The sequence below is a fragment of the Bombus affinis genome, chromosome 6 (assembly GCF_024516045.1).
Source record: "Bombus affinis isolate iyBomAffi1 chromosome 6, iyBomAffi1.2, whole genome shotgun sequence".
NCBI classification, from domain to species: domain Eukaryota; kingdom Metazoa; phylum Arthropoda; class Insecta; order Hymenoptera; family Apidae; genus Bombus; species Bombus affinis.
The window spans coordinates 12050418-12078232 of NC_066349.1; the positions used below are offsets into that span (position 1 = coordinate 12050418).

At 39.2% G+C, this 27815-nt stretch overlaps 1 protein-coding gene across 2 annotated transcripts in view; it reads left to right on the forward strand.

Annotated features, from left to right (window-relative positions):
- The window catches only part of LOC126917646 (protein rhomboid), a 488728-nt gene that overhangs the window by 4019 nt on the left and 456894 nt on the right, over positions 1–27815 (forward strand). For both annotated transcript variants that reach the window (XM_050724756.1, XM_050724755.1), the window contains exons 2-4: positions 563–804; positions 1161–1184; positions 1258–1422. In XM_050724756.1, coding sequence (XP_050580713.1) covers positions 625–804; positions 1161–1184; positions 1258–1422 — 369 coding nt within the window. In that variant the 5' untranslated portion in view covers positions 563–624. The remainder of the gene's footprint in view (positions 1–562; positions 805–1160; positions 1185–1257; positions 1423–27815) is intronic.

The following is a 27815-nucleotide window of genomic DNA, read 5'->3' on the forward strand; positions in this document are numbered from 1 at the left end:
TTCACTTTTTCAAATGGGAAATTGAGCTTTTCTCATAGTATAAGGCGAGATAAGAAAGCTTCATTTAATTAGAAACGATAACCTTGAATGCACTTGGTGGACAATAGCAAGATACAATAGATAGGTAGTGTGTAGCCAGACCTATCGACGATGCATTGCCATGGAAACGGTACCGTCGCGCGAGCGGAATTATAGTGCATAGTTCGTTGCGTATCTGTACAGATAATTTCAAGGACAACATTTTAAGCATGTGTAGAATAGTATAGGAACACTCAATACTCATCGTATAATTATCTCAACAAGTTGATACTACAACCTAATTAATCCAAATAACTTAATAATTATAAGATATATCAAACACTCGTATCAAGTATTACGAAATGGCTTATTTAAGTTCTAATTCGTCTAAAGTATTGAAAAAGTAGTGGTTATTGATCATCGTTTTTTAACTTCATATTATTTCAATGTTACTGTTAAAGATACCATCATAGAAATTGGTAAAAATTTATGTGTAGTAATGCATTTGTACCGGTAGAAATGCTATAATGTGGTTGGGTTTCAGGAAACGGACGAAAGAGGGTGGAATGAGGAGATTTATCCGGTGACCTCGTGCCACGCGTGGTAATGCTACTGGCAAGCGGTGCTTCGATACCGACTATCGCCGGTACCGTCGAGGAGGAGGAAGAATATGCACGTAGCGAGGCGAATAGCGCACACTACGATGGCTATGTTACCGATCATACCGATCTTGCTTCCGAAATCGATATCGACGAATCCGAATATAGACGGGAACTTCTTAACGACGTACGGCAATTTATACGTTTATTGTTATTATTATTATTGGACTGTGTATGTTTACGCATTTATGCGAAACTTGTTGGAAAAAGCGTAGAAACGTGTATAATATGCAAAAATAGATTCATGTAGATAGAATCTCTATATAGATTTTATTTCCTTAGCAACAACGTCCATAGAAATATAAAATTGCATAACAATCCACAGTCTAATTATTATATATGTACACTTTATTTTATAATGGTATAAAAAATGATATTTTAGAAGAAACACTAGATCATATTTAATATAATTATATTAACCAATGCATATTAGTTAGTTATCTTAGTATTGTATTCTGATATTATTTTTTTTTTTGGTTACAGAAATGGCGAATACTGTTCGATAAGGTACGTTCAAGTATCTATCAGCAGAAAATCAGCTTAATCGACATCTCTAACGTAATTAAATCTTTTCCCTTAGTTTGATCCCGAGGGTTTTGGTGAGATACCGGTGGAGGATTTTTTAGCGGCTTTAAAAAGTCCCGAATGGGAGGCTGAGATACCACCGAATAAACGACATATTCTCCTTATCAGAGCAAAGGAATCACGTGTTCAAGCGGTAACGTTCCAGGACTTCGTGAATGTGGTGAGTGAATGCATGCAGATTTCAATAAAACATTACGTAGTTAGAAGATATTTGTCCTTGTTTAAAATTAAAACACGTCTTCCGAAGGAGGAGCAGAATTGCCTTGTTATTTTTTGAACGATAGCATACATGCACGTAATCGTATATAGATTTGAAAGAAGAAATTCATATTAAACTATCGCAATCATGTGAACAACCGCGTGAGACAAATGAAGAGGCTGAAGCAATAAGAAGAAATTTTACCACTTTTCAGTAATTCAGTAATTCAGTAATTCAGTAATTCAGTAATTTAGCATTTTTTATTTAAAAAACTAGCCCAAAATCGAATCACATTTTGAAGCTTTTATTTTTGTTATAAATGAATCACAGTTGACTAGTTTATTCGTAGTAATAAACTCTTGCATTTTTGAATATCAAATTTTCCTATATCTTACTTTTTCCATAAATGAATACAATTTGAATATCGGAGTTGTCTTCTTATTGTTTCAAATCTTTCAAATCTGTCCAAGTCCATACAAAGTATATCTTTTCCGTTTTTTCCATGTACGTACGTTATAACCGTGCAGTTAATTCATCAAGATATCCCGTACGGTCGAAATCTGTTTAAGAGAGCGAATCGAAGACGACATTCAAATACACGCGTCAGATTTTTATCGGTTTTTCTGAAAAGAGGGCGAATCTAAAGCTTCTTGGAAGCTCGACTCGCACGAACAGGAGGGAAACGAAACGAAATGAAACGAAACGAAAAGCGGGGAAGGTTTACGGCGGTTAAATAGACTTATTCTGCTCGACGAACAAACCTCGGAACTTTTCATTGTCCGTTTTATTTGTCAATCCGAAAAATGCGGCTACGGCCTAGAATTTCGTTCTCCGTGGGACTAGAACGAGAGCAAAGAGGTGGTTTGAGGAAAGAGGAAAAATCTTATGGTGGGAGAAGGAGGAAGAATGCGACGAAAAACTGCTAGATAAATATCGAAAGAATGATAATCTTGCCGTTTAAAGGCACCGGTATACAACGACAGCCAGCTCTTTGTTCGCGTTCGAGTTTGCTGACAACTTTTTGGCGGTTTTCCCCTATTCTCCTTTTTCTCGGTGATTTCCATCGGAGGTAAGCAGATCTGACGTTGAGTGGCAGAAAATTGTCCGTGTACAAACCGAAGTGATTCAAATCATAGGTTAAACGACACGTAAAGGGATCCTAAACCGCGTACACTGATGCTGGTATTGACATTCCGTAAAGATCGTACCTATATACTGTGCTCTCCAAAATTATCTCGACCCTAGTTGTGTATTTTCCTCGATAAAATTGACAAAAATCGACAAACCCCGGTATGTTTAATATTTTTTTATTTTGCTTCTTTTTGCTCGATTTTCCATTGACTTTGCCATTTATCAAAGTAACTCCGCTACGTGCATGTTTGCTATGTTTTTTTCTTTTTACTGTGCTCTAACATGAAAATATTCCATCGATAAAATAAATACTGACTAAAACCATTAAAATTATTTTGACATGAAAGAGTGTTGAAGTCATATAGTTCTTTACTTTAATAACAATCATATGCACTAAACAATGTTATTGCAAATGCATTCACTATTGACGATACATTTTATCAGCTATTTTATCTTGTTGCTGTTGAAACGAATTAAATCTCCCTTGTCGGAAACTAATCCATCCGTCTGAATTTTTTGGTTTACTTGGGTTACTGTTGTATTATGTATTGGATTGAAGATTATCGATAAATCTGGCCTTTGCAAATACCTTCAGCAAAGGGGAAGAAGCCTTTGAAATTTTTCTACTCTTCGGTGTACAAACGTTTTTCTTGTGTAAAAAGATTTCGTTTTCGGAGAAAAGCCCTTTGAGATAGTCGAATTTGTTGTTCAATCTCAGAATCCCTTTCAAGTCCAACGTGTTCTGTAGTTATTTCCTTTGTCAAAAATGATAATCTCGATACTTAATTTCAGTACTGAAAGAATAGTTCCGAATAACAAATATCTATGCATTACAAATAGCTTTACAAAACGCTTTAAATTATTTCCTTCTTCCATAAATAATCGTACCATAGCAATTTTGGTGGAAACAGAAATATTCTCAAAACTTTGTTATCACACCACCTGAAATAAAATCGGCAAAAGAAAAATGACGCAATTTACCTTCCCAGTAATCTACCAATCATCAACAAGCTATTCAGTCATTTTTATTCGACAAAATACCGCATCATGCTTTCATTTCGTTTACCATACAACTTAATAAGTTCCACACAATGGCTAGATTTATTTGCATGGTAGTTACGACGCTTTTCACGATAAATGCGATGGCAAGCGTATGGTTATACCTTTTCGGTTTCTTCGCGTTTGTTATCCATAGTTGAATACCAGGAATTCGATTCTTTTACCTCGATGAGACGACACAGTATGATAGGATTGAACCCGCAGGTGGTTAAAGGTAGATGCAATTATTCAAGAGCACGGAATCGCAAGCATTCTCCACACGGTAGTATGATTTATGGTCGCCGGGGATCGAACGACGGTAACCAGGATTTCCGTGCATGCGCCTCTCTCCCTCTTGTTGCACTATATAACGCTTGCATACTTATTATTTCACACGACCACGAACGAACATGATAATCTTGTTTGTCGTGCGACTGACGGTGCACATATTTTACGCCACGTAAGTCTCTGACAATGAGAATAGAAGAATAGGGACAGTGTTTCCTTAAAATTTCGCCCGGTACTTTTTCGATTACCGCGCAATCTGTTATCGTTTCTCGTTGTCCGTTCTTGTTTCGCCATTTGCTGTTACGTTCTTTGTTTCCGTGTTTTTCGTTAATATCAACGTTCGTAAGCGGGAAAAGGGTTCCGTATTGTTCGAGTTATTGCGACGTTTCGAGTTTTCAAAGTATCCATCGCGTGATTTACAGAGCCTCTACCGTAACGTTTGGATCGTCCAATTTGTTTGACGTTCTTATCTCGTTAATTAATCGACATGGAAAAGTTCTTCGAGAAGGTTTCATGGTGAAAGAGAGGGATGGATAAAGAGGATGTGTTCTACGAATTAATAAGGGGGAATACATAAACAGTATATAATGAAATTTTAACATTCAATTAATTTTATGTTAACGCTGTGTTATAACGTAATTTATCTAGATTCAGAGTGCTTCTGAGTTTGAGAATTTCTATACAATTTTTGCGAAACTTGCAAACGACATCTATTCGAAATTTTAATTATCAAAATGAGGCTACTGTCTGGGACATTTAGTAACATTTAGCAAATGCGTTGCTTCTATTATATTATGTCATGCGTTTTCAAATATGTTCCAAACATCAATACAATCGTGATAGACGTGTTTTACTAATGAACTTAATAATGAACATTCAAAATGTTTGAAATAATATGAAAATTTCCGACAAGTGTCCGAGTACCTTTTGTGCGACTGTACGGGACATGGGTCCGTCTATTCGACTATCGTATTTTATCGAAATAACGCACGAATGTTTGTGCACGATCAGAGAAAGACGTAAGAACGTGCGAGACAAAGGGACCCGGAGGAGGATCGCTGGCTGACCTGCGATTAGCAATTAGCTCGGACGAAGGTGGTCACTCGATGTTTGCGTAGTGCTGAACCGGCCATTAAAGAAAAGGATCGAAAATCGGTGTGGAAAGAGAAATAAAAGGAGAAAGGCATACGTGGTCGGCACTTAGGTGGCCTTTGCCAGAGTTTCGGCAAGTCGGCGATTCTGGACACGATCTCGGTGGTCCTCCGTCCTTCTTCGTTTCGTGTCGGTCGCCTCTTCGTAAGGTAATTTTTTCCTCTTGCTCTCCGCCACGTTCCAGCCATCTCCAGGTTCGGTTCTTCTGCTCCTTTGCTCTTCCCAGATATCAATTATGTCCCTGTGGGCCTTGTGCATTGCTACGAAAGACCTACCGGTGTGTGTCTCACCTCCACGTGGAGGAGGACCCCGAGCTCGCCTCGTTATCCCTCGCCGTGGGCGTCGAAATCCCTGTGTAAGGTCTCTCAGGAGCTACAAAGTGCAATTTAAGAAAATTTTCTCCTCTCCTTTCGCCTCCACTTTTGCCTCTTTCGTCTCGTTATAGCCTTCACTCTGTTACCCCCCTCTTGTTCCTAAATCTTCGCGATAAATCATTCTACTGTCGGTCTTCTACACGGGGAAACTTATTTACCAAAGCTACCCGACTTCTTCTCTTACTTTTTCATTGAGTTATTCGCTGTTTTTGAGACAGTCTCGCCTCCATGTACGTTAACGCGGCAGCTGTTTCGTATCGTTGATGTTTTATGGACGAAAGATGGCTTTAGGTTTGATCGATTTCGTTTGTGTATTGGCAGTTTCGCTTTGCGTGTGATTGTACAGACAGAAAGTTAGAAAATGGATTGTCTTTAGAATTTGATCGAGTATCATACTTGGTACGAGTATCGTTCTTGTGGAATCAAGCTTCTGATCTACTGTTGGTCGCCTTAGAATTCATCGTTTTTCAGCGTACTGTGTATCGTTCGATATTTTGCTGTCGTATAACAATTATAAATTTCCATCAACGTTATCTTCCACTATATTCTTAACGAGTAATTTCTCTCCTTCCACCCTCGATATTCTCTCTACTTATCGCTATTTCGTATTCGATTCTACAGCTTGATGGAGAATTTGTAATCCGACTAAATAGAAGGTTATATCGTAACTTGTTAATCGAAGGAGAGAGAAGGATACAGGTAGACGTGTAATACTTGTGGAAAGTATATTACGTGCATACGATACTTGTTCCTTCCTCGGGAGAATGTTAATGCAAGTCGGAAAGGAAGCTCGTGCTTCCATGTGAAAAAATATAGCTACGTTGGCAATTAGCAACGCCACGTATTTAACAGTTCAAAAGTGTCTCCGCTTCTGAGTTTTCTCTCGTGACCTCCGAGACCGAAAGAATTGCACGGTGTATCCGTTGCATGTGCGGTTACGCGAGATCGTCGGCATTCCGCGGCGAATTTCCCGTCGCCGAGCTCGAAACGTCCGGTCCGCGACGTTATTAAGTGTAACTAAGCAACAGTGTTATTATCCATTATGAAAATTCATCCGCTTGAAAAGGGTCTGGAACCCTTTGTTCCATTGCTGTTCCTCCGAAGAGAACAACAGAGCGTAGAAGAATTCCGCGCGAGGCGGTGCCGACCTACGACCCCATTATGCACGGCTCGGACAGGGCGCGTGATTCATAATATTAGATTCGAGTCGGGGCCGAATAATGTAAATGCCACGTAGAAGGGCCGTATATACGCGAGGGGGGCCCCGTTCGAACAAGCGCAGGGGCGTCACGTTGGCGGCGAATGTAACGATGCGGCGACAACGATGAGGACGACGCCATCGGCAGAAACCCTGCAGCCACCCACACCCATGTCGGACCCTTAAATCTCCATTCTCAGGCGCGCCCCGATCCCTTTCAGCCTCCGCTATTCTCCTCTTTCTTCTTCTCGTCTCTTCTTTTCCCTTTTCTTCTCTTCTTCTCTCATCTCTTCTGTTGCAGCCTTGTATATCTCGATTCCTCGTATACACATCCGACTTGACTCGTGCTCGCGCGAGGCCCTACATCGCCCAATGCCGTGCTCTATCCACCGCTGATTTAAACTGTGAATACTTTTGCCTCATTTATGAGCCTTTGTCTGTTGCCCGGGCATGACACAGCCAGGGCTATTATTAACGAGCCGTTGATTTTCGTAACGCGTCGTTGGCCGCCGCGCCGTCACGTCTACAACACGGCTGCACACAGCTCCATGAAAATTTCAACGTCGCTCCGTCGACGTGTTTGCTTGGTGTTTGCGCGGCTACGGATTGACTGGTCCATTCGTGCCACGCTCCTCCGTTATTTAACCATGATAATGTTTATGCTGTTTAGATGTTAGGTTTCGAGCGCGGTTTCGGTTCCGTTTGCCTTTAGATTTTGTCGCTTTTCGGATACGAGTATTTAAGCGTCGTTGGATATTTAACGCACGCTAGAAGTCGATTTACAGTGGCTGCATAAAAACATTGGCACAGGATTCTAGCGTTTGCATAAATGTATATGCGCTGGTTAATTAGTATCGTTAGTATATTGAACTACGTATCGTTTTGTACGACTACGAAAATTTCATACTGTGAAAATGAAACGCCTCATTGGAAAACGAGGGTGGATGTTAATTAACGATGAATCTGTCCGATTAAATTTTGCCATTTCAGTTCGCTTATCCGGATGTGAGTGTCTGTTGAATAAATAGGTAATAGAGCTTCGATTATATACAGTGGCGGACAAAATAAAGTTTGTAAAATACGAAGCGTAAATGGACACCATAATTTTACAGTATGATTTTATGTTTGATAAGATCAACGAATAAAAATAATATAAAACACAGGGTAGACGACTGTCGCCGATATGATCAAGAACTTTTAGCACACGAGTTACCGAGATTCATAGTGTATCAATTTGAAACTTTCTTCTATCCGCCACTGTATATAGACTTTCTGTCTTCCAAGTTCGAATAAATGGAGTTCTACTTCTGCTGCTTTGTCCGAAATTATGTATTTTAGTGGCGAGAAAAATAGCTAGAAATCCATTTTTAAGGAATATTTACTATTCTAATCTGTAGCTTGGTTTAAGAATAAAGTGGAATAATTAAAACCAGGTATGAAATATTCAGGTAACGAGGTACTGTTGTGATCAACTCCATTTCAAAGTTTCAGACCGTGATATTTCTAAATGATTTATTGATCTATTCTTATTCTCCTCTACAAAACACGTTCGCTTGTTACGCTTGTAACATACAAAATCATTGACCAATGGCATGTTATACGAAACGAGAGGAACAGATTACGCGCATTGCAGTTTCGAGAGATTTGCTGGTTTCATAATTGCGCGGGAAAATCTACTTTTCGGTCGAGAATGGAAATTTAAAGTCGGCCATAGCCGGGTAGAACTAGTTAACGAATTCTTCAAGAAATTTGCAAGTGAAAATCCTCTGTTGTACGCAATTTCCGTGTTCTCGCGAACGAATATCAAAGCGGCCCACTAAATACGTCGTCGCAAGTTATTTACCGGGGCGAGGCAAAGTTGCAGCGATATTTCGTTGGCCCGCGATTCGAGCGAAAGTCTTGAAACTTTACGATTTCCAGCTCGTAGATTTGTCACGATCGGCTAACTAATTGTCCGGTTAGTTTCGTATATAGCTGGTTAGCGAACGTGAACCACGCCAAGCAGAGGCAAGGACAAGGTTCCCCTATTAGGGACAATCGGCTGACGGAGTTCTGTTAAAAGCATTTTTAAATACACGATGCTATCTATGTGGATCGAAAATTTCATGGTCATTGACTCGTCGCCTCGTCTCTGTTTTTCACGAGGATCCGGTGGTCGCACCACCCAGACTTTCAGGCGACTGCAGCGCGTGTACAGGTTCTTCCAGAAATTCGATGCCAAAGGAGCATGTAGCACCTGTGAAACCAAGCGAAAATGTCACTAATTTTCGAGTTGTTAGACTTTTTATCAGTACGTTTAAATTGTAATATATAAGGTGTTGTAACACCTTCTGATTTTGTGACGATGACTGAGAAGATAACCGATCGATATTCAAGCGAGCGATTGATCGATTGGAATTCTCTGTTTGTATACCTGAGACTATGATGCAGAAATTTTTAAGAATGATTTTTAAGAAATTGTAAGAGCCACCATAAGATAACAGACACGCGCGACGAATCAACGATCGTTCGCCGGTTTCCAGAATTCTCTGATCTCGTTGAAGAAAGAAACGATTTAGATGCAGAAGACGGTAAAGATCGTTAAAAATCCGAGGTAAAATTCAAAACCAAATGACAAATACGACGGAAGAATCAATAACGCGTACGATAGAATCGAAAGGAATAACAGAGGAGCGCAGTGAAACCGAAGAGAATGTTATTTTAATCGTTTCACCACCGCGCCAATCAACTAGAATCAACGCAATCGAATAGAATTATTCGTGTTTGTTTGAATGAATGCTGGCAAAGTTTGGCACGAACATTCTGAAGCAACCTGTAAAAAGGATGGAAGAAGGCGTTCTTCGACTCTCGCGTGTATTCTCTAGCGGTCGAATGGACCGTGAAATTAAGAAAAAGGTATCTTGGTCATCGTTACGTTTCCTTCGTTTTCATCCTATTGTACCTCACGATCGGCCTCGCTCGAACTTCATTTGGCCTGACTTAAAAGTCCAGACGACTTCTAATTAGGGGACAGTGGAAACAAAATATGCCCAATCGTAGAAACGTTTAAGATAGAGAACATCGATCTGCCGAGTCGCATACCAGTTCTCGGGACGAGAGCCACTCGATAAGATAACGTTCTTCGTTCTCGCCGTTCCTCCTCGTTCTTGTACTCCTTTTTCCTTCCCATCCCTCCCCTCCCCTCCGTTTTTTCTTGTTTATAGGAATGGTCATCAATTTTGTTTCGTTAGGATTAGCCGTCCTACAGTTAAATGGTTTTATCTGTTAGCGGTGCCTTTGATGGTTACCGTGTCATACAAGATAAATTGCGAAAAAGTACGATAAAGTGTTAGATTGAAATATAATCTGCAAATTGTTTGGAAGTTCGAAATGGTGGAGATAAGAAGGAAATTTTACAAGGATGAGTTTAAGGTAAAGTAATTTTAAGGAGAGATTTTATTACGGTGTAGGATTTCTTGCGTTATCTTCCAATTATTAGCCGGCGGTATTTATCGCGGTATTTCTTTAAAATTAATTTGACGACCAATCTCGCGTAGTAAATCGTTGGTTGCAATTTATATTCATAAATTACAGGCGCTAGGACTCGTTGCAATTACGTATTCGTATAATAAATTCAAGTAGCGAAGCTTTGACATATTCGGTGCCTTTAAACTATTACTATCATATCAAGTTACTTGCAAATTCTCAGCAAATGTTAATGAAACTACGTTACTGGATATTATACTTTACATACGTAATATCACGAACGTCGATTAATATTTTTCACGTTTTACCATAGTTTTCATCTTGTCGGATGAAAATTAATAAAATCTCGTGAAATCGTGTTTCGTCTTTATTTTATCGCTTCGGTTCTCGCTTCGGGCGATAGTTACGTTCTTTTTTTTTTCTTTTACAATTTACACGCGTCATATGCGCATCGCCGAGTTATTTGTGAGGCAACTAAATAACGTAGAAGAGCCGGCAGGACGAGACGTCGTTGGAATATTATCTCGGTCTCACGATCCTGTGACACAGTCCTCGTCAAGGTAGATTGTACAAGGTAGACAGGACGCTTGCTTAATTACAGTTGGGTGTATCGTTCAATAATTCTTGTTGCTCCACCTTTTCCAAGATCGATACCCGTCGTTCGTCGACTCCTTTTCACCTATTTCGCTCCTGGAACTTGCTGTCAGAGGCTAGACACGTTATATCGAATAACACATTGAAGTAATTTAACCTGTCGAACGCTCTTCTCATTTCCTATAAGGATATCGAGGGATATTGAATCTCTTTTTTTTTATAATTGCACAAAATAAAATTAATATCTTCACACGTACAAAGAGAAATCCGCTTTATATAGCGTTAATCGTTACAAATTATATATCGAATAAAAAATTGTACACGAAGGTTGTCTAACCTACGTATTTCCTTCGTATGCGTGTGATTTGGAACACTCGAAAGCTAATTTCATTCTTTTTCAATAAAATCTATCTTCTCCTGATAAAATTCGAAGGAATGTATAGCCTCGAGTAAGGATATTTAATTCGTTTATCCAAAAATTTATTTCATCTTTTTAATACGAAATTTTGACTGATGTCTAATTTTTAGCTTGCAACTAATATTGGTACTTAATGTGTAATTGGTTAAATTCAGTATTAATAAATTTGCTAGCAGAAACAATTTTGGTTTTAAGTGCGTTATGATGGATAAATTAATTGGAAACATTGTTTCTGATTTATATAGAGCATAATTCGATGAAATTGATTTTTATTTCTATTATTTTGTATATCTCTTTCCTACGTCGCTAATTCCAAAAATGTGTAATATAAAAATCAGTTTGTCAGTTTTTAATGAATCGGGTCGAGCGGATCGATAGGTGCTGCCACCTGATGGGTGGTTGTTACAAACTTCGAGGGCTGTACAGTGTCGCCCACTGGCGAAGGCTATGACAGATCCTCCAGCAATTTTCATTTTTTTCCACGTTATATTTACACCTGACCTTAGAATCGCTTCTGTTTCGCAATTCCACAGGTGTTCGATTACTATTGCGGTATAATGTGCATAATACGTAGTTAAATTTGACTCGTATAAAATTTCCTCCTTCGTCAATTGCTTTCAAATTAAAATTTATTGTTGTCTTCGCCATTCAATGATCCGCATATGCTCTCGACTACGTACGTCACGCGTTAACATTCGTCAGATCATCGTACTCATGCAAACTGAATTTATGCGCTTTTAGCAACTTAACATGCAACCAACTTTTAGCAACAGAATATGCAAATAAACTGGTAACTAATACCACTACGTAGCTATCTTCTCGTACCATATCTAAATGTATCTAAAATTAGATTACTGTAAATTGATATTTTTATCAATAGAACCGATATTTTACATAATTTGATATATCGTATGTATCTTCTGTGCATTCTTACACCTTTCAAGTTTTCCATAAATCCATTAACATCGGCGATCTGATTACCAGCTATCGAATACCAACACGCTAGATATTATCAGCTGTTGAACGAATCACGAGAAGCGTGAGAAGTTGTCGTAATATAATCTGTAAACTCTATTGAGATATGTATAATTTTGTGTGTTAGACTAGATTGGCCGCGTAGTAGTGACACACGTATGTGAATATGAGTGTGGGAAGTATGTGTATGAAAAATAGATGAACTGTTCCATTGGCAATGTAGTATGGAAGATGGTGAGACAGAGAGAGTGCTGAGACGCGTGCAAATGTATATCGACGAAGATCCTGGAAATCCTTTATTAAATAAATCTAAAACTATTTTAATATGAATTCTAAGTGCAACCTTAGTGTTCCTTTACTTTTATTTCGGCAATTAAGATTCACAATTCTCAACAAACTCTACCTAACATGAGAAATGTCCAAAGTATATCGACGTATAGAACTCTAGAAATCCCAATCGCAAATTTGTCTTTCGCTCGTTGTTCCGCTCTTATTTCACGGGATCGCGAAATGCGTTGGCGTGTAACGCGGCTCCTTGGCTCGCAATGTACTTGGACATCACGGTGAAATCGATTTTGACCGGTGAACCGTTAATAGGAAATCGTAATAAGGGCTGTGAAGCAAGACCGAACAGGGCCATCTGTTGTCGGCGCGGTCTGTGACAAAACAAACAGCTTGCCAATTATGGGGTGATTTTGGGCCCGCTCGACATAATTTGGTCCGGTGAGGAGGACAAAGGCGGCTCGTTTCTACCACGCCTACCGTCGTTAAACTTCACGATGAGGAGGGCACGGCCCGTAGCTACCACTTTCCTATTCTCCCCTCGTTTGGTGTCTCTATTTACGCCCTCTTACCGACTACTCGTTGGCCTCCTTTATAACCTCGAGATGGAAGCCCAGCATCCTCGACGGCTAGTCGATAATTCTTCCACTCAAGTGACACGCTCTATTTGTAGTCTTTTAATCTTTCTTGCGTTTCCCTCCTTTTATATACGGTCTACACGATTCCTCGATTGAATTTCGTTCACGTGTAACGCTTTTATATCGAATTAAACGATAACCTTGCATTATCGAGAATGAAACACTAGCATGAAAATTTACAGACGAAATGTTGGTAATATAATATGCTTATAATTTTGTTAAACATCTTCTTATTCTATTAATAATACGGATAGTATCCTATAATTTTCTTAAATATTTTATTAATAATACGAGTCACATTTTATAATTTTCTGAAATTTTCTTCAACGATACAAGTCGTATTTTTCGTTATCGTTTGCCTAAATTATTCTGGAGGAGCAATGCCTGCATTTCGTCAAACGATACGACGAAAACGTCGTTTAACACTAACGTTAACTGTGTCGTACTGGGAAATGTATAATCCGTGGTAGGATCGAGAGTTCTTTAGACAAAATGAATATGGAACGTGATTTTTTAATGACGACGAAAATTGACAAGCGCGTTTAGTTGGTTATATACAATGTGTACCTATAATAAAAACATTGTATTACAAAATTTGCTCTTATTTACTATCATTTATTATAACTTATTTAAAAGAGAAAAAGAACATTAAATTACAAGGATTAAGAATATCTTATATATCACGCTATACTCTTTTCCACATGTTTTGTATAATGCTCTTTTCCATAACCTTCTACGTATAAGAAAAAAAGGTACAAAACAGTCGTAGAATCTCAAAAAGTATCTCGTTAATTTTGGCGTTAAAAATCTGTTCGTTTAATACCCTACGTTTTTAGGGAAAAAAAGGAAATAAGAAAAAGGAAAAAAGAATCTACTGTGTCACGCGAACCGGTGTCAACGTTTCAAATAAATTCCGTTTTTTAATATCTTGGAGGGAAAACGCGTCGAAATGCACGCTCACGTACACCGCGTTTTATCGAATTGTATTTTCGACGAGACCATTACGATTCTTGCATTTTCTTCGTTCGCAGAAAAATGTCCAAATGTCCTGTAACGGGCGTCATTTGTACCGCGTTTGATGCGTTTCATTAGATTTTCGTTACCCGTTGTCATCATTTATGGTATATCGGCATCTGTTCGGCTCGTAAAATTGTCAACGATGTTTAAATCGACTGAAACTTCGTTTACAGGTATTTACAGCTTGGAATTTGTATTTTGCAATTATTTCATTGCACGTGTGTACGTATTCGTGCTGTAAACTAAATTGTTTCGCACGGCAGTAACGATGTAACAATCGAACGATCGAAGCGCATAACTGTTAGCACATCTCGTTGAAAGTACTAACGAGTATGGTTCGTTCGGTTAATACTTATACGTACGAAACGTACATGCTTCTGTTTAATATATTTAATATTTATCATCTGTGAAGATTATTTATACGGTTTACGTAATAACACGTAATAACGCACTGCTCGAAGCAATTACAGGGTCGTTGTATACTATGGACAGTTCCATCTCACAAATCGATGTTCCTACAAATATATATTTGCGTGGTGGTAAAGAAACGAAGTTTCAATAGAAATTTACGTCGTTCGCTAAAAGCGTAAAAATCGAAGCGACACGAAAGCACAAAGAGGACAAATACGTGAAATTCCGTACAATCAAACATAGAAGACTTTCTTTCAAATCCACCGAAAGAAACTTTCTTATACACGAAACTTATTATTGCGTACCTAAAATTCCAAGATGACGGAATTTGAATGTCGTTACAGGTAAAGATTTAGGGGCGGTGATCGAGGGACTGTAAAGGCACCAGCAGCAAGCATTGTGCCTGACCATGAGGTGGGCTGGTTTGTCGCCTTGTTAAAGTAGCTGTATAGCAACTTGGGGTCTCTTCTTTAGACTGGCAAATCAGTTTAACTTATTCCAAATCACGAATCGACCATTATAGGTTTATAGATGTGTCGGACGAAACCCGGTGTAACGGTAGGACAATCGCATTTGCGGAGGTTAGTTTGTAAATTTATGTTTATAACGGCTCGTTGAATGGAGCAGCGTAGGGAGAAAAAAGACAGAACGAAGTCGAGGTCAGAAGTTGCTCGACCATTCACGGGGTTGCGTGGCAGGGACACGAAGGATCTCTACCTACAGTCGTTTTTGGTCGTTTGTGGGCTCCTTACGGCCGCTCTGGATAAAGCTGCCGCTAGCAGAAACACGTAGAACCATGAAAGGAGAAAGGGTGTGAGAGAGAGAGAGAGAAAGAGAATTGTGCACCTGAGCTATAGAGCATCGAGGGTTAGGACTACGTGAACGTGGACACGATCGAGGGTGGAACCGATGGATGTGTATAAGCACGAGGGCTTCGGTTGACCTAAGGGCGACGAGGAAATCGTGAGAATTGCCAGAATGCCGTGCGTGCTCGTCGTACGCTTTTCAGGATTAGCCAGGATTCGACGCTGCAGGGAATCTGCAATCCATATACACGCGCGCACCATCGTCCCTCTCTTTCTCTTTCTCGTTTTCTTCGTCCCTCCGTGTGTATTGAGACGTACGGAGGCGCGAGAGTACCTGTACCTGTCAGGTATCTTGCGGGATTTACGGCTACTGGAGCTGTTTATTTCGCATTTTTCCAGGCTCTTTGGATACGCTACGCTCGATAAGTTGGTTTAGGTGATAGTTGATAGATCAGTTGATAGATGTTTATCATTGTTGAGCATTGAATGAGTAATATCGTAATCTGGTGATACAGTTAGCCGAACACGTAACATCTGCTGGATTCTTTGTTGCAATTTATTTATAACATCGGAGTGTTCGGCATTAACGTTAGAGAACGTATGCAGCGTTTATTCGTAAACAAGCTGTTATTCGTTCGACGCTCTTTACGTGTTATAATTCAACGAATGAATTGAGTTCCACCAGCGAATTTTACAAAATACAAATTGGATTGTTTATTTGAATTTATTTATAACACCACGCCCGGCACTAACGTTAGGGAACATATGGAGCTTTTATCCGTAAACAGGCTGTTATTTGCTTGGTAATCCTTACGTGTTATAATTCAACGAATAAATGGACTTCTACCAGCGAATTTTACACACTACAGATTAGCCGACTGTCGTTTAAGATGAGACTTTATATGAAATTGCACGATGTTTCGAAACTGTTCCAGCAATTCTAATCTATAATCTACAGCTCGAAACTTGTCAATCCACTGATATACCGTCAGATAGTAAGTTAACGTGCAAGAGGACCATCTAAATTTATTAAAAAAAAAAAAAAAAAAAAAGAAAAAAATGGAACAAAAATCGAAACAAGTTTGATCGAATTTTCGCTGAAGATCAATTTTAAAATTTTTGCTTGCGTAACTGGTAGTCGAGAAAATGGGCAGAAAATCGAAAACGAATCGTCGTCGCTTCTCTCCAGCGATTTATCGAGACAAAAGATTGGCGCAAGTGTTCGAAACTGTTACGCACCATTTTATTTCGCTTTCTTTTTTTCTTTTTGTTCGCCAGTATGTGCCTTCTATCCATGCGAATGTTACAAGGGAAACAGACGAAGCAGATTTCGCATTTGCAACCGAACTGGCTACGGGTTGTTTCGCGGCACGAATCGATCACCGACCAATTATCGTTCGAACGAGTGGGTACTTGCTGCCGCCTCGTTAACCCGTAATTATCGACGGAACGGTAAAAGTTTCATTGCCTTCAAAATCCTCCTATTTCTCTCTCTCTCTCTCTCTCTCCCTTTTTGTTCTTCCGTCTACGTTCTATCGTTTCGTTTCTACATCATCGTTCCTTCGACGGATGATTCCCCCTGTCCGTATCTTTCTCTGGCATTTCGCTCTCTGGATTATCCACGCGTTTAATTGGTTGTGTAAAAAATGTAGCTTCGAATGTAGATGGTAGAAAAAAGAATTTGGAGCAATGACAAGACGCGTTGGAAGATGTTAATTAGTTTCGAAGTGATTGACAATAATGACGATATTTTTTACTAAATAAGTAAAGGAATGAGATTGTTGAATCGTTACGTTTAAGAGCTGGTAGTGTTGAATTCTGCCGGTAAATTCCTGCTTTTAGGCTTATTCTGTGTAATTACGACAGAATGAAAAGCAGGTACTGCGCATGTTATACGATAGCGATTCTTTCGTGTTTCTAATACAGTTTAAAACATTCCCATTCTCCATCGCACGATGGAGATTTAGATATTCTTCAAAATTATCCGCAATCACAAAGAGTCTTCGATCCAGTTTCAAATTATTTCGATGATTCGTTGCTAGTCTCACACGAGATTAAGCGTCTCGCTTTAACCGTCCGATCCCAACAAGTATCGTCATCTTCCATTTTCCATAGTCGAGTCTCGTGCGGAGGTGTTTGTTCTGCGGACAAAGTTGCGCACGAAGACAGCTGGTCTCGAAAATAGCTCATCGCGCACGGTATGTCGTGTAGCAACCTTCGCTTCTCTTTTTCTTCCGGTATTTCGCTTTTGAGGAAATTGTCAGCCAGCGCGACAACCCTTTTGTCAACGGGAAACTGCATGCACGACAGAGTAAACAGCTGCGAATGCCATTTCAATAACAACTAGGCAGCCAGATAGAATTTTGGCGGTGTGGTTGGCTGGCTTTCGAGCACTCGCTTTCCTTTGATCAAACCCACGAAACCGCTCGAAGAATAAATTTTCCACTCCCTCGTGTTCCATATTTTCTCTTTTTTCCTCTAGCAAGCCGTTTGTCCCGAGATTCGCTAGCTTGTACAGCTGTTTCGCGAACCTGCATCTTTAAGCCTCGTGACAGCCAGATTTTGTGCACCTTCTGAACGGTTAATCCGAACATTTCGTGTCACGCGTCGTCCAAATCCTCCGAATGGTTACATTTTTGCGCGAATCCTGCGTGTTTAACGTCTTGCCTCGTTTGTACTTTTTTTTTTTTTTATAAATTACCGTTTACCGATTGTTACCAATTTTAGTTTATCGGTTAATTTTCACTTTATTGAAGATTAACGTTGTATCTGTTAACCGCCTGGTTATTATATATTGCTGTGCTATTCTGTTTGTTATTTGCGTTTCTTCGATCAGCTTCGACGTGATTTTGGTATTTATCGAGCGGACCATTATACGGTAGCTACGATCGAATAATGGAGATTTCACTGTCTGGTAACTGGTGTTTATAACGCTCGTTTTTATGTGATAAATCCATTACATATTTATAATAAATTTTTCTTCGTTATTTACGCCTATTATGGAGGTTTATCGAGAAGAGGAAGATTCTTGCGGGTCCGTTAAAATTGCGCCACTTGTACGGTTGATATTCTGTGGCGGAAAACAGCGACAATCATTTCGTTCCTGTCATTGAACATGCATATACGGTACACCGATACTTGTTGGTTCGTTGCACTTAGCGGTATTCATACATTTTAACGTTTATTTTGCATAGTCATAACTCTGAATTTAAAAAAAAACTTCGATATACATATTCGAATATTCCTTTGTCGCTTTATTTTCCTGCTAGATATTGAAATATTTGAGGTTACTCTTGTTTTTTATCTTCCGAGCAAAGCTGTATTACAGATGCTGTTGTCGAGTAACAGCTAAATATTTCAAACTGAGCAAAGAAGAACGAAGATATGCCACGACGATAAAAACTTCAATTTCTAAATATTTATCAACTCGCGACAAAAAGTCTTGGAAACATTTCGTTTATAATTAAATCAAAGTCGAATAAAGGTAGAAACGTACGTAATATATACGCTCTGAAGAATGTTAATAAATGTCTGATTGTGATAAATAAAATATCGAGGGCGTATAATACAGATAAACAAACGGACGGCTGAAACGAGACAGAGTAAAACCAAAAGAAGAAAAACATCGCATATATGCTGATTCGATATGCGTTATAGCATTTTTATGCTTTGAATTCAGAGGAACGATGTCTATATTAGGAGGGGGAGGGGGAGCATATTGCGTTGTTCTCCAGGTACAATTGAAGAGGATGCACGCCCGGTGTATCGGGAAACTAACGAAAAACGATGAAATTCCATGAAAGAGAACATTGTGGGTGGTTTTGTAGGAGTCTCATATGTACTCGAGAGGATTCCGAGTAAGGGGGTAGGTAGGGCGGGGGGCATAGATAAAAAGAAGAAAGAGAGAAGAATCCCATCTGTCGGCACTTTTGCACCGACATTGTACCCCTGTTTATATCGAGAGAGGAAGAAAGAAAGAGGCCGCTTTATTGCCATATTGGCATATTGCCGCAAACCAGCCGTCGTGCTTTTTTCCTCTCTTTGCTTACGAAATCGATTCTATCGAACTTTTCTATGCATTCAACGCAACCATCGTCCATCCTCTTTTCCGCTTCATTTGCTCCGCTACATGACTTTCTTTTTTTTTTCTTTTTTCTTTAATAACAGAAGAATTCTAGTCATTTCTAAGTTATTACGTCGATTATCGATTTTCTTCTCTTTATATATCATACAGCGGAAGAATTTTAGTCATTTACAATCGATTGTATCACTTATCGATTGTTCTTTTCTTCGTAGAAGAATTCTACTCGCTCGTACACTTCGACGCATAAATTTACGGTATTATATCGTCTATTTTTTCGAAGAATAGAGTTTTCATAATTTTATTTCAACGAATAGAAAGTTCTATTTGTTGGTAAAATATATTTATACGTTTTTGGTTGGTAAATTTCGCAGTAGTCTATTTCATGGGTCGTTAAAAAGTAACTGTCCATTGTTTGATAACTCGTTCGAAAATGTCAACGAGAATGACAGAAAACTCGTAATAACTGTTACGGGGTATGTCACGTTCGATGAAAATACATTTCACCTCGTTAAATAATATTCGAAAGGGTAACAAGTATCGTAGACCAATTATTACTTTTACCTTTTCTTGTTTTGCAGAGTAATAAAAATTCGTGAACTCTCTCGCGTGTTCCCAAAAGTTCTGCATTTTTATTCATTTATCCACCTAAATACTCGTTTACTGTGTTCAAAAATAATTGGAGAAATTGGCAGAAGTTATTTCGTTTGTCAGTCGGTCAGTTACTTCCCAACTACGTTTTTTCCACTTTTACAATTACGCGTTTACGATGAATTATCTGCTACACGTACGCACTCTCGATTCTTCAAATTCCAACGCATCTTCACGGTAATCCGCAAAATTATATTTCGCTATTTCTCAGAGAATCGTCGTTAACCATCTTCTACTGCTTACGACGTTACGTTATCAACCCTTAAAGATCGAAAGTCTTCTTTTACATCCTTTGTGCGCGTTGTAGCACGCGAAGATCCTTAAAGCGTCGGTTCCTTTGCTATCTTTGAAATTCTTCGCTTGATAAAAACTTTGCATCACATACTCCGCGTACATTTCCCATCGCTTGCTCGAAATCTTCTCTTCGCACGAGAGAACATTTATCTCGCGAACGAACAGCACGCATCCGAGCAACGCAGAGATTCTTGGCCGTCATCCTGACGAAAAACTGGCAGAAAGAGCATCGCAAGGGGCTACTGCTGGTACGCGTAACCCTTTGCAGTCCAGGTGGTTTCGCTGCTGTTGGTAACGAGATATCGAGGGTGGATTGAAAAAAGGCTCGGAGAAAAAAGTAAGCTGAGGCGAAAAAAGGCAAAACAACGCACGATGGTTGACGAAATTGTTTCTACGCTTGGAAATATTCGACGCCGGGAGAAATATTTTTTATCATGTATGTTATACGATACGAATTTGAGAACCGGTTATCGTGATAAAAGTCATATTGAAGAGTGATCGACGAGTATGAGAAAGCAATTTTCTATCTTACAGTATCCGATGGATAAAATAGGATTGTCCGATGGTCAAAGGATTAATCTGTATTTCAATTCACTTGCGTGAAGTTACTTTTATTCGGAGCACAATTTACGAGACGGTTTATTAATTTCATCAAATTTTTACACGCGCTAAATAATCTAATTAAAAACTGGCTGAAACTGTGGAACGGAATAGCCGATCGACTTAACGAAAGCCATTGCATTAACGCGACCTGGCTGCTTGTTTAATCGGCTGATTTCCATTCACGGTGTGGCCAGTACGCGTGACTTCGCAAGCAGGCCGTAAACTAATTAAAAAAGGAAACTTCCGCGAACGGCTCGGGAAAGTCGATAATCGCTTCTCTAAAGTATCTTTCATTTATTCTACGGGGAGGAGAGGCCCGCGCCCCCAGCCAATTCACCCGGTGAAACATTCGAAAACCGTGGAGAAGATGCTAATGTAAATGTAGACCAATTCGTTCTTGCCTCCTGTAGCCAAAATCGAGAGGAACATCTGGCACGAGTAGCAAAGGCATGTTCCGTACGCTCGTCCCATGATGTGGTTCATGAAGGTATTTCAACGTTTACTATAGCAAATTTTAACGCATATATTTCACGCGTCGTACAAAAGATTTTGCAATTTTATTCCCTATATAACGAGATACGACCGTCGCAAAGCTTGCAACTAATTTGAAATTGTACATTGAATTATTTTGTAAATATATGTTTAGTCAAAAATTAATATATACGAGTGGTGAATAAGTTTCATTGAATATCGAATATCGAATGACGATATAATCAATCGGATATTATTAGATTGCAATATCGCGTATTGAGATATCGGTAAAATTTTGAAATATTTTTCATAATATTTTCCATAATATTCTATAACAAACGTTCAGACGGATAACATGTAGCTAGTTAAAAAGATGTTATTTTTAATTACGTAATATCCGCAGTGAGAATAGCAGTACTTAAATTATAAATCCAGTCAGTCTGATGGCCATAACTCATATGAAATTAATTTCTGCAAAACAGTGGAATATTGAATGGTGGATGACGTATAATTCGAACGTGTGCTGAAATAAAATATACCTGTTTGCATATCAATAGGTACCTACTACGGTCTGCATTCGTTTTTATTTTCTCCACGATAATATAAAAAAAATCAATATTGTTATCCTACGAATGAAAAATACAATTGTTTAAACAAAGGTAAATGTTTTATCGCGAATCGTTAAAAAAGATGATCTGTAATACAATAAATTTGCTTTCCGACCGGCGAAACTCGAACGATTTTTCAATCTTCTGTGGAATAATGCTGTTTCTGCGATACGTTTCTCGATAACACTGGATGAATCGAATTTGTATACATTGTATACAACGGTGGCTGGTTACAGATCCTCAGACAGACTAGGTGGGCGGTGAACGGAGCAAAGAAATCGTGACGAGGGTTCGATTGAATGTTTTGAACTCCATTAGGGTTGCCAGGTGAGAAGGGTTGAAAAGATGTTCTCCAGCTCTTAAATTTGGAAAGCACTCGCACCTTCTCGCTTCTCTCTTTTTGTCAAACAGAGTGACGCGTTTGCTGAATTGAATCGTGTACGGGATCGATGTATCTTTTTCCACAATCGTGTTATCGCGTAACAGATGTATTACTTCGGATAATTTATTTGAAAATTTTAGCTCGAAGCAAGGGCCAGACGAATTAACAAACGTTCGAGTAACTTTACATTGCCATAATGTCGTGACAGTCCGATGTTCTTATTCGTTCTGTTTCGTGGCGATTTAGTCGAGCTTATACGTACGAAGAGAAATGAAAATCGTGTTTTTGCGCGTTGAAATAAATAGGACGCACACTTTGTGTACTTTCGAATAAATAGAACGTACTTGCTTTGAGAATACTCATCGGCAAAGCAATGAAGATTTAATAGATGCGATGTATTAAAACCTCCGAGCGATATGACACACGAACGGAAACACTCGTCGAATATTTTATGATTCTTAAAATAACTGAAACAAGATCTCGTCAGAGAACGATGTTCTTTATGCAATAACTTAATAATAAGTGTCTAAGTAGCTTTACTGTCCAAGGAAGTGACGTGGAAGACGGATTTAAAATACCAGCTACGTCGATTGCAGAGTCGCGTTCCAATTTCCAGAATGGTACTAATCAGGGTAAATCGTACAGCGAATATTCTTCTATTTCACGGAGAGGCAATCGAGCTAACGAACGTCGGACAAAGAACGGTTCACGCAGCTTTGTCTCGGAGGCAACGGGGCGAGGTGAAAGGTATTGCGTCGCTGAGATTCGAGATTGCGTTCGTTTAGCTCGAGTCACCCCGTAGACGGGTGAAACTTGAAATAGTGCGGGGCGGCTCGACCGAATAAAGCACTCGAACAAACAATACGGCTTCCCCACAGATGCTTCCGGTCTCTTATTTCACCGGATAGCCACACGAACACGTGCCCCGTTTCCTCCTCTTCCTTTTTCTTCCGTCTACAGGCCGAGTACTTTTCCTTTTTCCTCCCTGTTCCATCTTCGATCCACTCGATAATTCGATAACGAAACGACTACGCCGACCAAGATTTTCGTTCTCTTGTCTTCTTCCACTCCTATCTTCGTAAAAGCCACTTTTATTACGTAATTGGACTTGCGGCACGATTAAGTGTTGAGGTTATCTAATGAAGAGCACGTAGGTGAATATGTAATAGAAATATATTATAATAAGTATAAATGTAAGTATAGTCAGAGGAGTATAAGAACAGCGTATCCTGATCTGGAACCTCATACTGGCAGTGTTACGTTAAAATTGAAGGTGATAGGGAGCATGTTGATACATTTACAGCAAAGGATATTACCAAAAAAGTTAACCTTGATGTGTGACTATAACTGAAAGTTACAAGAGACAGCAATACAAATCTATTTATAGCTCTTTGTAACCCAAACAATATTCATATTCAATGTCACGATAATATGGACCTACCTCTTTTTTTCTTCTTTTTTACTTCACTAAATTCTGTTTCCTTTGTAGCGGCGGTGTGCAGGTAACGGATATACAAAAGAAATACGTAGAGTTTTCCTAGAAATAATTACTTCAGCATTAAGAAATCGCGGTCCGATAGGTATCCTTTGATTTGTTTTTTCTATTTGTTAGGAACGATACGTCGATCGTCATGCTGATTCAAGATTTTCGTTCGATCGTTCTTGTAACTGTATTTTCATAAAAGCCATCTTTATTAACTAAGCGATCCATCAAGGATCAAGCAATAGTTTATCGTAAACTTGGATTTTTCTAAACAAAATTGTAGATTCTACGTGAGAAAATAGCGACAGTGGAACAATATTAAACGAATTCCTTTCGTTTTACTTTCGCATGTATTTGTATACAGGATATAGAAAATACGTAGAATACGCGAAATAGTTCAAAATTTTTCAAACGGATAAATGTCTATTCAGGTTTTAATTTATTACCAATTTCTCACACAAATATGTATTCGCATAATGGTCCAATGGAACGAAATTTAAACGAAAACAGACAAGGATTTAATGAAATGGCACTAATTGCTACAATACAGTAGGACCTTGATTATCTGCACATCCGAATGTTCGATTATTATGCGAATATTTGATTGTACGAATAATGTCACGTGGAAAACAAAATACACCGAATCTACATATAGATATTTGCATAAACATATCCGCAATTTTCTAACAACTTGCAATAATCATATACATAATGATTAGAATTATATAATATTTCCTAAGTATTTCTTTATCAAAGAAATTTCCCGATAAGATCTAAACTTATTTTTATTTTTATTATAACGACAACGTATCATTTACCTCTTCTCTAATCAGAAAGAGCTCCAAAAAGTGACTTTAAATTTTCCTTTAAAAAGAGAAAAGCCCAAAGATGATTCGTTCAGCATCAGAAAATAATAGCGATCTTCTATTACTTTAGAATAAGCTTAGCGCGGAGAGCAAATCCTTCTCTAATTTTTATCCTTTGGGGAGACAATTTAGAGATCGTTCGAACAATAGGAAAACAACGACAATTCAGAAACGAATCAAGTAAGTTAATTTTCTTTAAAACCATGCTATTTCCACGAATGCCCGTTTACTTATCGAATTCGATCTTAAAATCTGGCCTTTTGCACCGGCGACGTTATACGCGCCCTTTGTTTGCTGGCGCACGCCGTCTTACCACGCGTTGCAGCTATGTACACGGTGGAGACGTTGGACCACCTGGAGGATGTCGTCGCGTGCCATTACGAGTCCCGTTGGTAAACGTTTAACGAAGATATCCTCGGAGCACGTGTCAGGACGTGGCTCTATATAGCAATAAAGGCCCCTTTAGACTTTAGCCCTCTTCGGAGCCACTCGATCCTCCCCCGCCTATGCTCGAGGGTAAAGCAACGGTATACTCTTCCTTGGTAGGTTCGATCCGCGTTTCCTGCTAGGCACGCGACTCGACGACCAGCTGCTTCCTGTCTGATCTTTCTCCTTCTTCCCCTTCCTGTTTCGCAGACTCACGCGACACTATCCTCCTCGTGTTTCCAGCTTCGTTCTTTCCTTCTTTCCTTCGATCAAGTTTTTCAAACAAATATCGAATTTCGCAATTTTCTTTTTTTCTACCTTCGAACTGTTTGGATCGTCAGGTCGTCAGTGGCTAATCAAGTGGGCGTTAGGAACGATCGTATTCGCGCAATGGTAATGGGGAAAGATCTTGGGAAACAGGTTGTGATATGAAACGACGAATTGGATAAATCTTTTGGACAACGATTTAATTTGAATTTTTTTACGAAACTCTGCTCTTGTAGAATAGTACAACATTGCAAGTAAATAATTCGACTATTTGGCTTAAAGATACAGTCGACGCCTATGCAACGTTTATCATTCGTCGTGCTTTTAAAGTTTCGCGATTACACACCACGTGATACATCAAGTTTCGCATTAATCGGTTTTCTTCTTCGATAGCTACGTGAATTTCGTCCCCTGAACAATTACCATTTACCATTTATTTTACTATTTATATTGCTATTTATTTAGAGAATAAAGATATAATATACTCTAAGAGTAGAGAATGTAAAGACCATATCAGGTTTTTCGAGCTGTGTTTTCAAAGGGAAACGAACTATATCGAGCATGAAAATTTAACTTCCATTTAAGTTTTTAAGCGAAAACCAAGCTTCTCGGAGTCCTCTTCCTCCGTCATGGGCAGTCGTCAGAAGTTTCTTTACGGTTTAACGATACTTATGAGCAAAACGTTTGCCCGTTTCCGCTTGCAAATACTCGTTCGCGTGTCCCTGGGTCGAAAGAATCCGTTAAAAGCGAGTAAATTATTTAAATCCGACCAAAACGTGGAAGTATCGTAGAGTGGTGTTGTTTTATGGTATTTCGAGCTACGCTTTAAAAACAGGAAGACGGTTTGTCTAAATAGAGATGAAAGAGGTAAAAGGTCGTGAGATTGTGGGATTCGGCGAGAGGTTAGGTAGAATTGTGGGAGATAAATGGAGAGAAGAGAGAGAAAGAGGGAGAAAGAAAGAAGGAGAGAGACTGTAACGTAGACCGTGCAACGATAGAGTTGACAATGTTCCTGCTGGAATATTCGTGTTGTTGCTGTTGTCGTCGGTGGGGGATAATGTAACAATTGGCGTGGTCTGATGCCGGCAGGTGGCGACACCGGTACGCTTGGCACGCGCCGCCACACTTGATTATACGCTTGTTCATGACATTTGCCAGTGGCGTAATAACTGTTGCTCTTCGAAATAATCGTTACGACGTTATTACTATATTTGTTCTTCTTTTACATGCTATTAAACGAGCAAGGAAAAGTTTTGTCCTTTGTGGAGAAGCGACTTTACAATTTAATACACTGTCACACTTAATCTCATGCCAAAAATTGTCTTTTTATTTCCGAGTGTATTTGTCCTTTTTTCTTTTTTAGGTTGCTATTAAACGAGAGAAGAGAAATACTGTCTTTCGTAGGGAAGCAATCTTGTAATTTAATACACTGTCATACTTGGTCTCGTGTTAAACGTTGTCTCCTCATTTGGGCATATTCGTCCTTTTCTTGCTCGCTGTTAAACGAGGAGGAAAAATTCTTTTATAGAGAAACTAATCGTCTGATCGTCGTCTAATCTCGTGTTATTAAAAACGTCTTTCGATTTGATCTTCGAAGTGATTAAAAATCTTCGTTATCAATCGCTCCAGGTAATCCTCGTACATTCTATAGACAAGCCGTTTTTATGGAAATTATATATTCCGAACTATATGTGAGTTATTACACGATGCTGTACGTATACGCTTCGCGTAAATGAACATACTCCTTTCATAAAGCGCACGAACACCTTTATTGGCAATTCTATAGAGAATCTACTACTCTCCATAAGCTTCTCGCGTACGTACGCTCATAATTATTCGAATCACACGAATCGCCGTTAAATATCGTTCGATCAATTAAAATTGAACAGCACGGGCAATTTCTGACCAATAATATTGCCAAAGATCGTTCGTCGCCTCGATAAACGAGTCGCGTATGTGTTAATAACAGCAGGGAACCCCTACCCAGCCATTAAACGCAAGTATAGTATTGGCTTGGAAACTAAATGATCGCGGAGTTTGTCATTAGGTGGTCATTACCACCTTAGTTGCCAACCCAATAGAAACAGCGAGTAACAAAGGGTAGAAGACAAAAGTACAGTGGAAGAAAAATGTGTACTAGCGGCACTAATTTTTCAAATTTACGCCACTGTGGTTATCCACCATACAATGTATCGAAGAACGATGCAACCGACAGTGGTTGGATTCCTTCGTTCGCCAGTTTTCCTTCTGTTTCGTACTCGGCATGCTCTTACATCGGCCCCGCGAAATGGCACGCAGGCGCAACCTGCAATTTAAACGATATCGATTGTTGTAATTAACCGGGCACGACAGGCACGGTATGATATCGCGTGCATGGATGCGTGCATGCTCGTTCATCGCGTGCGCTCATGGCCTGGCGGCTACAGTGAAAACGC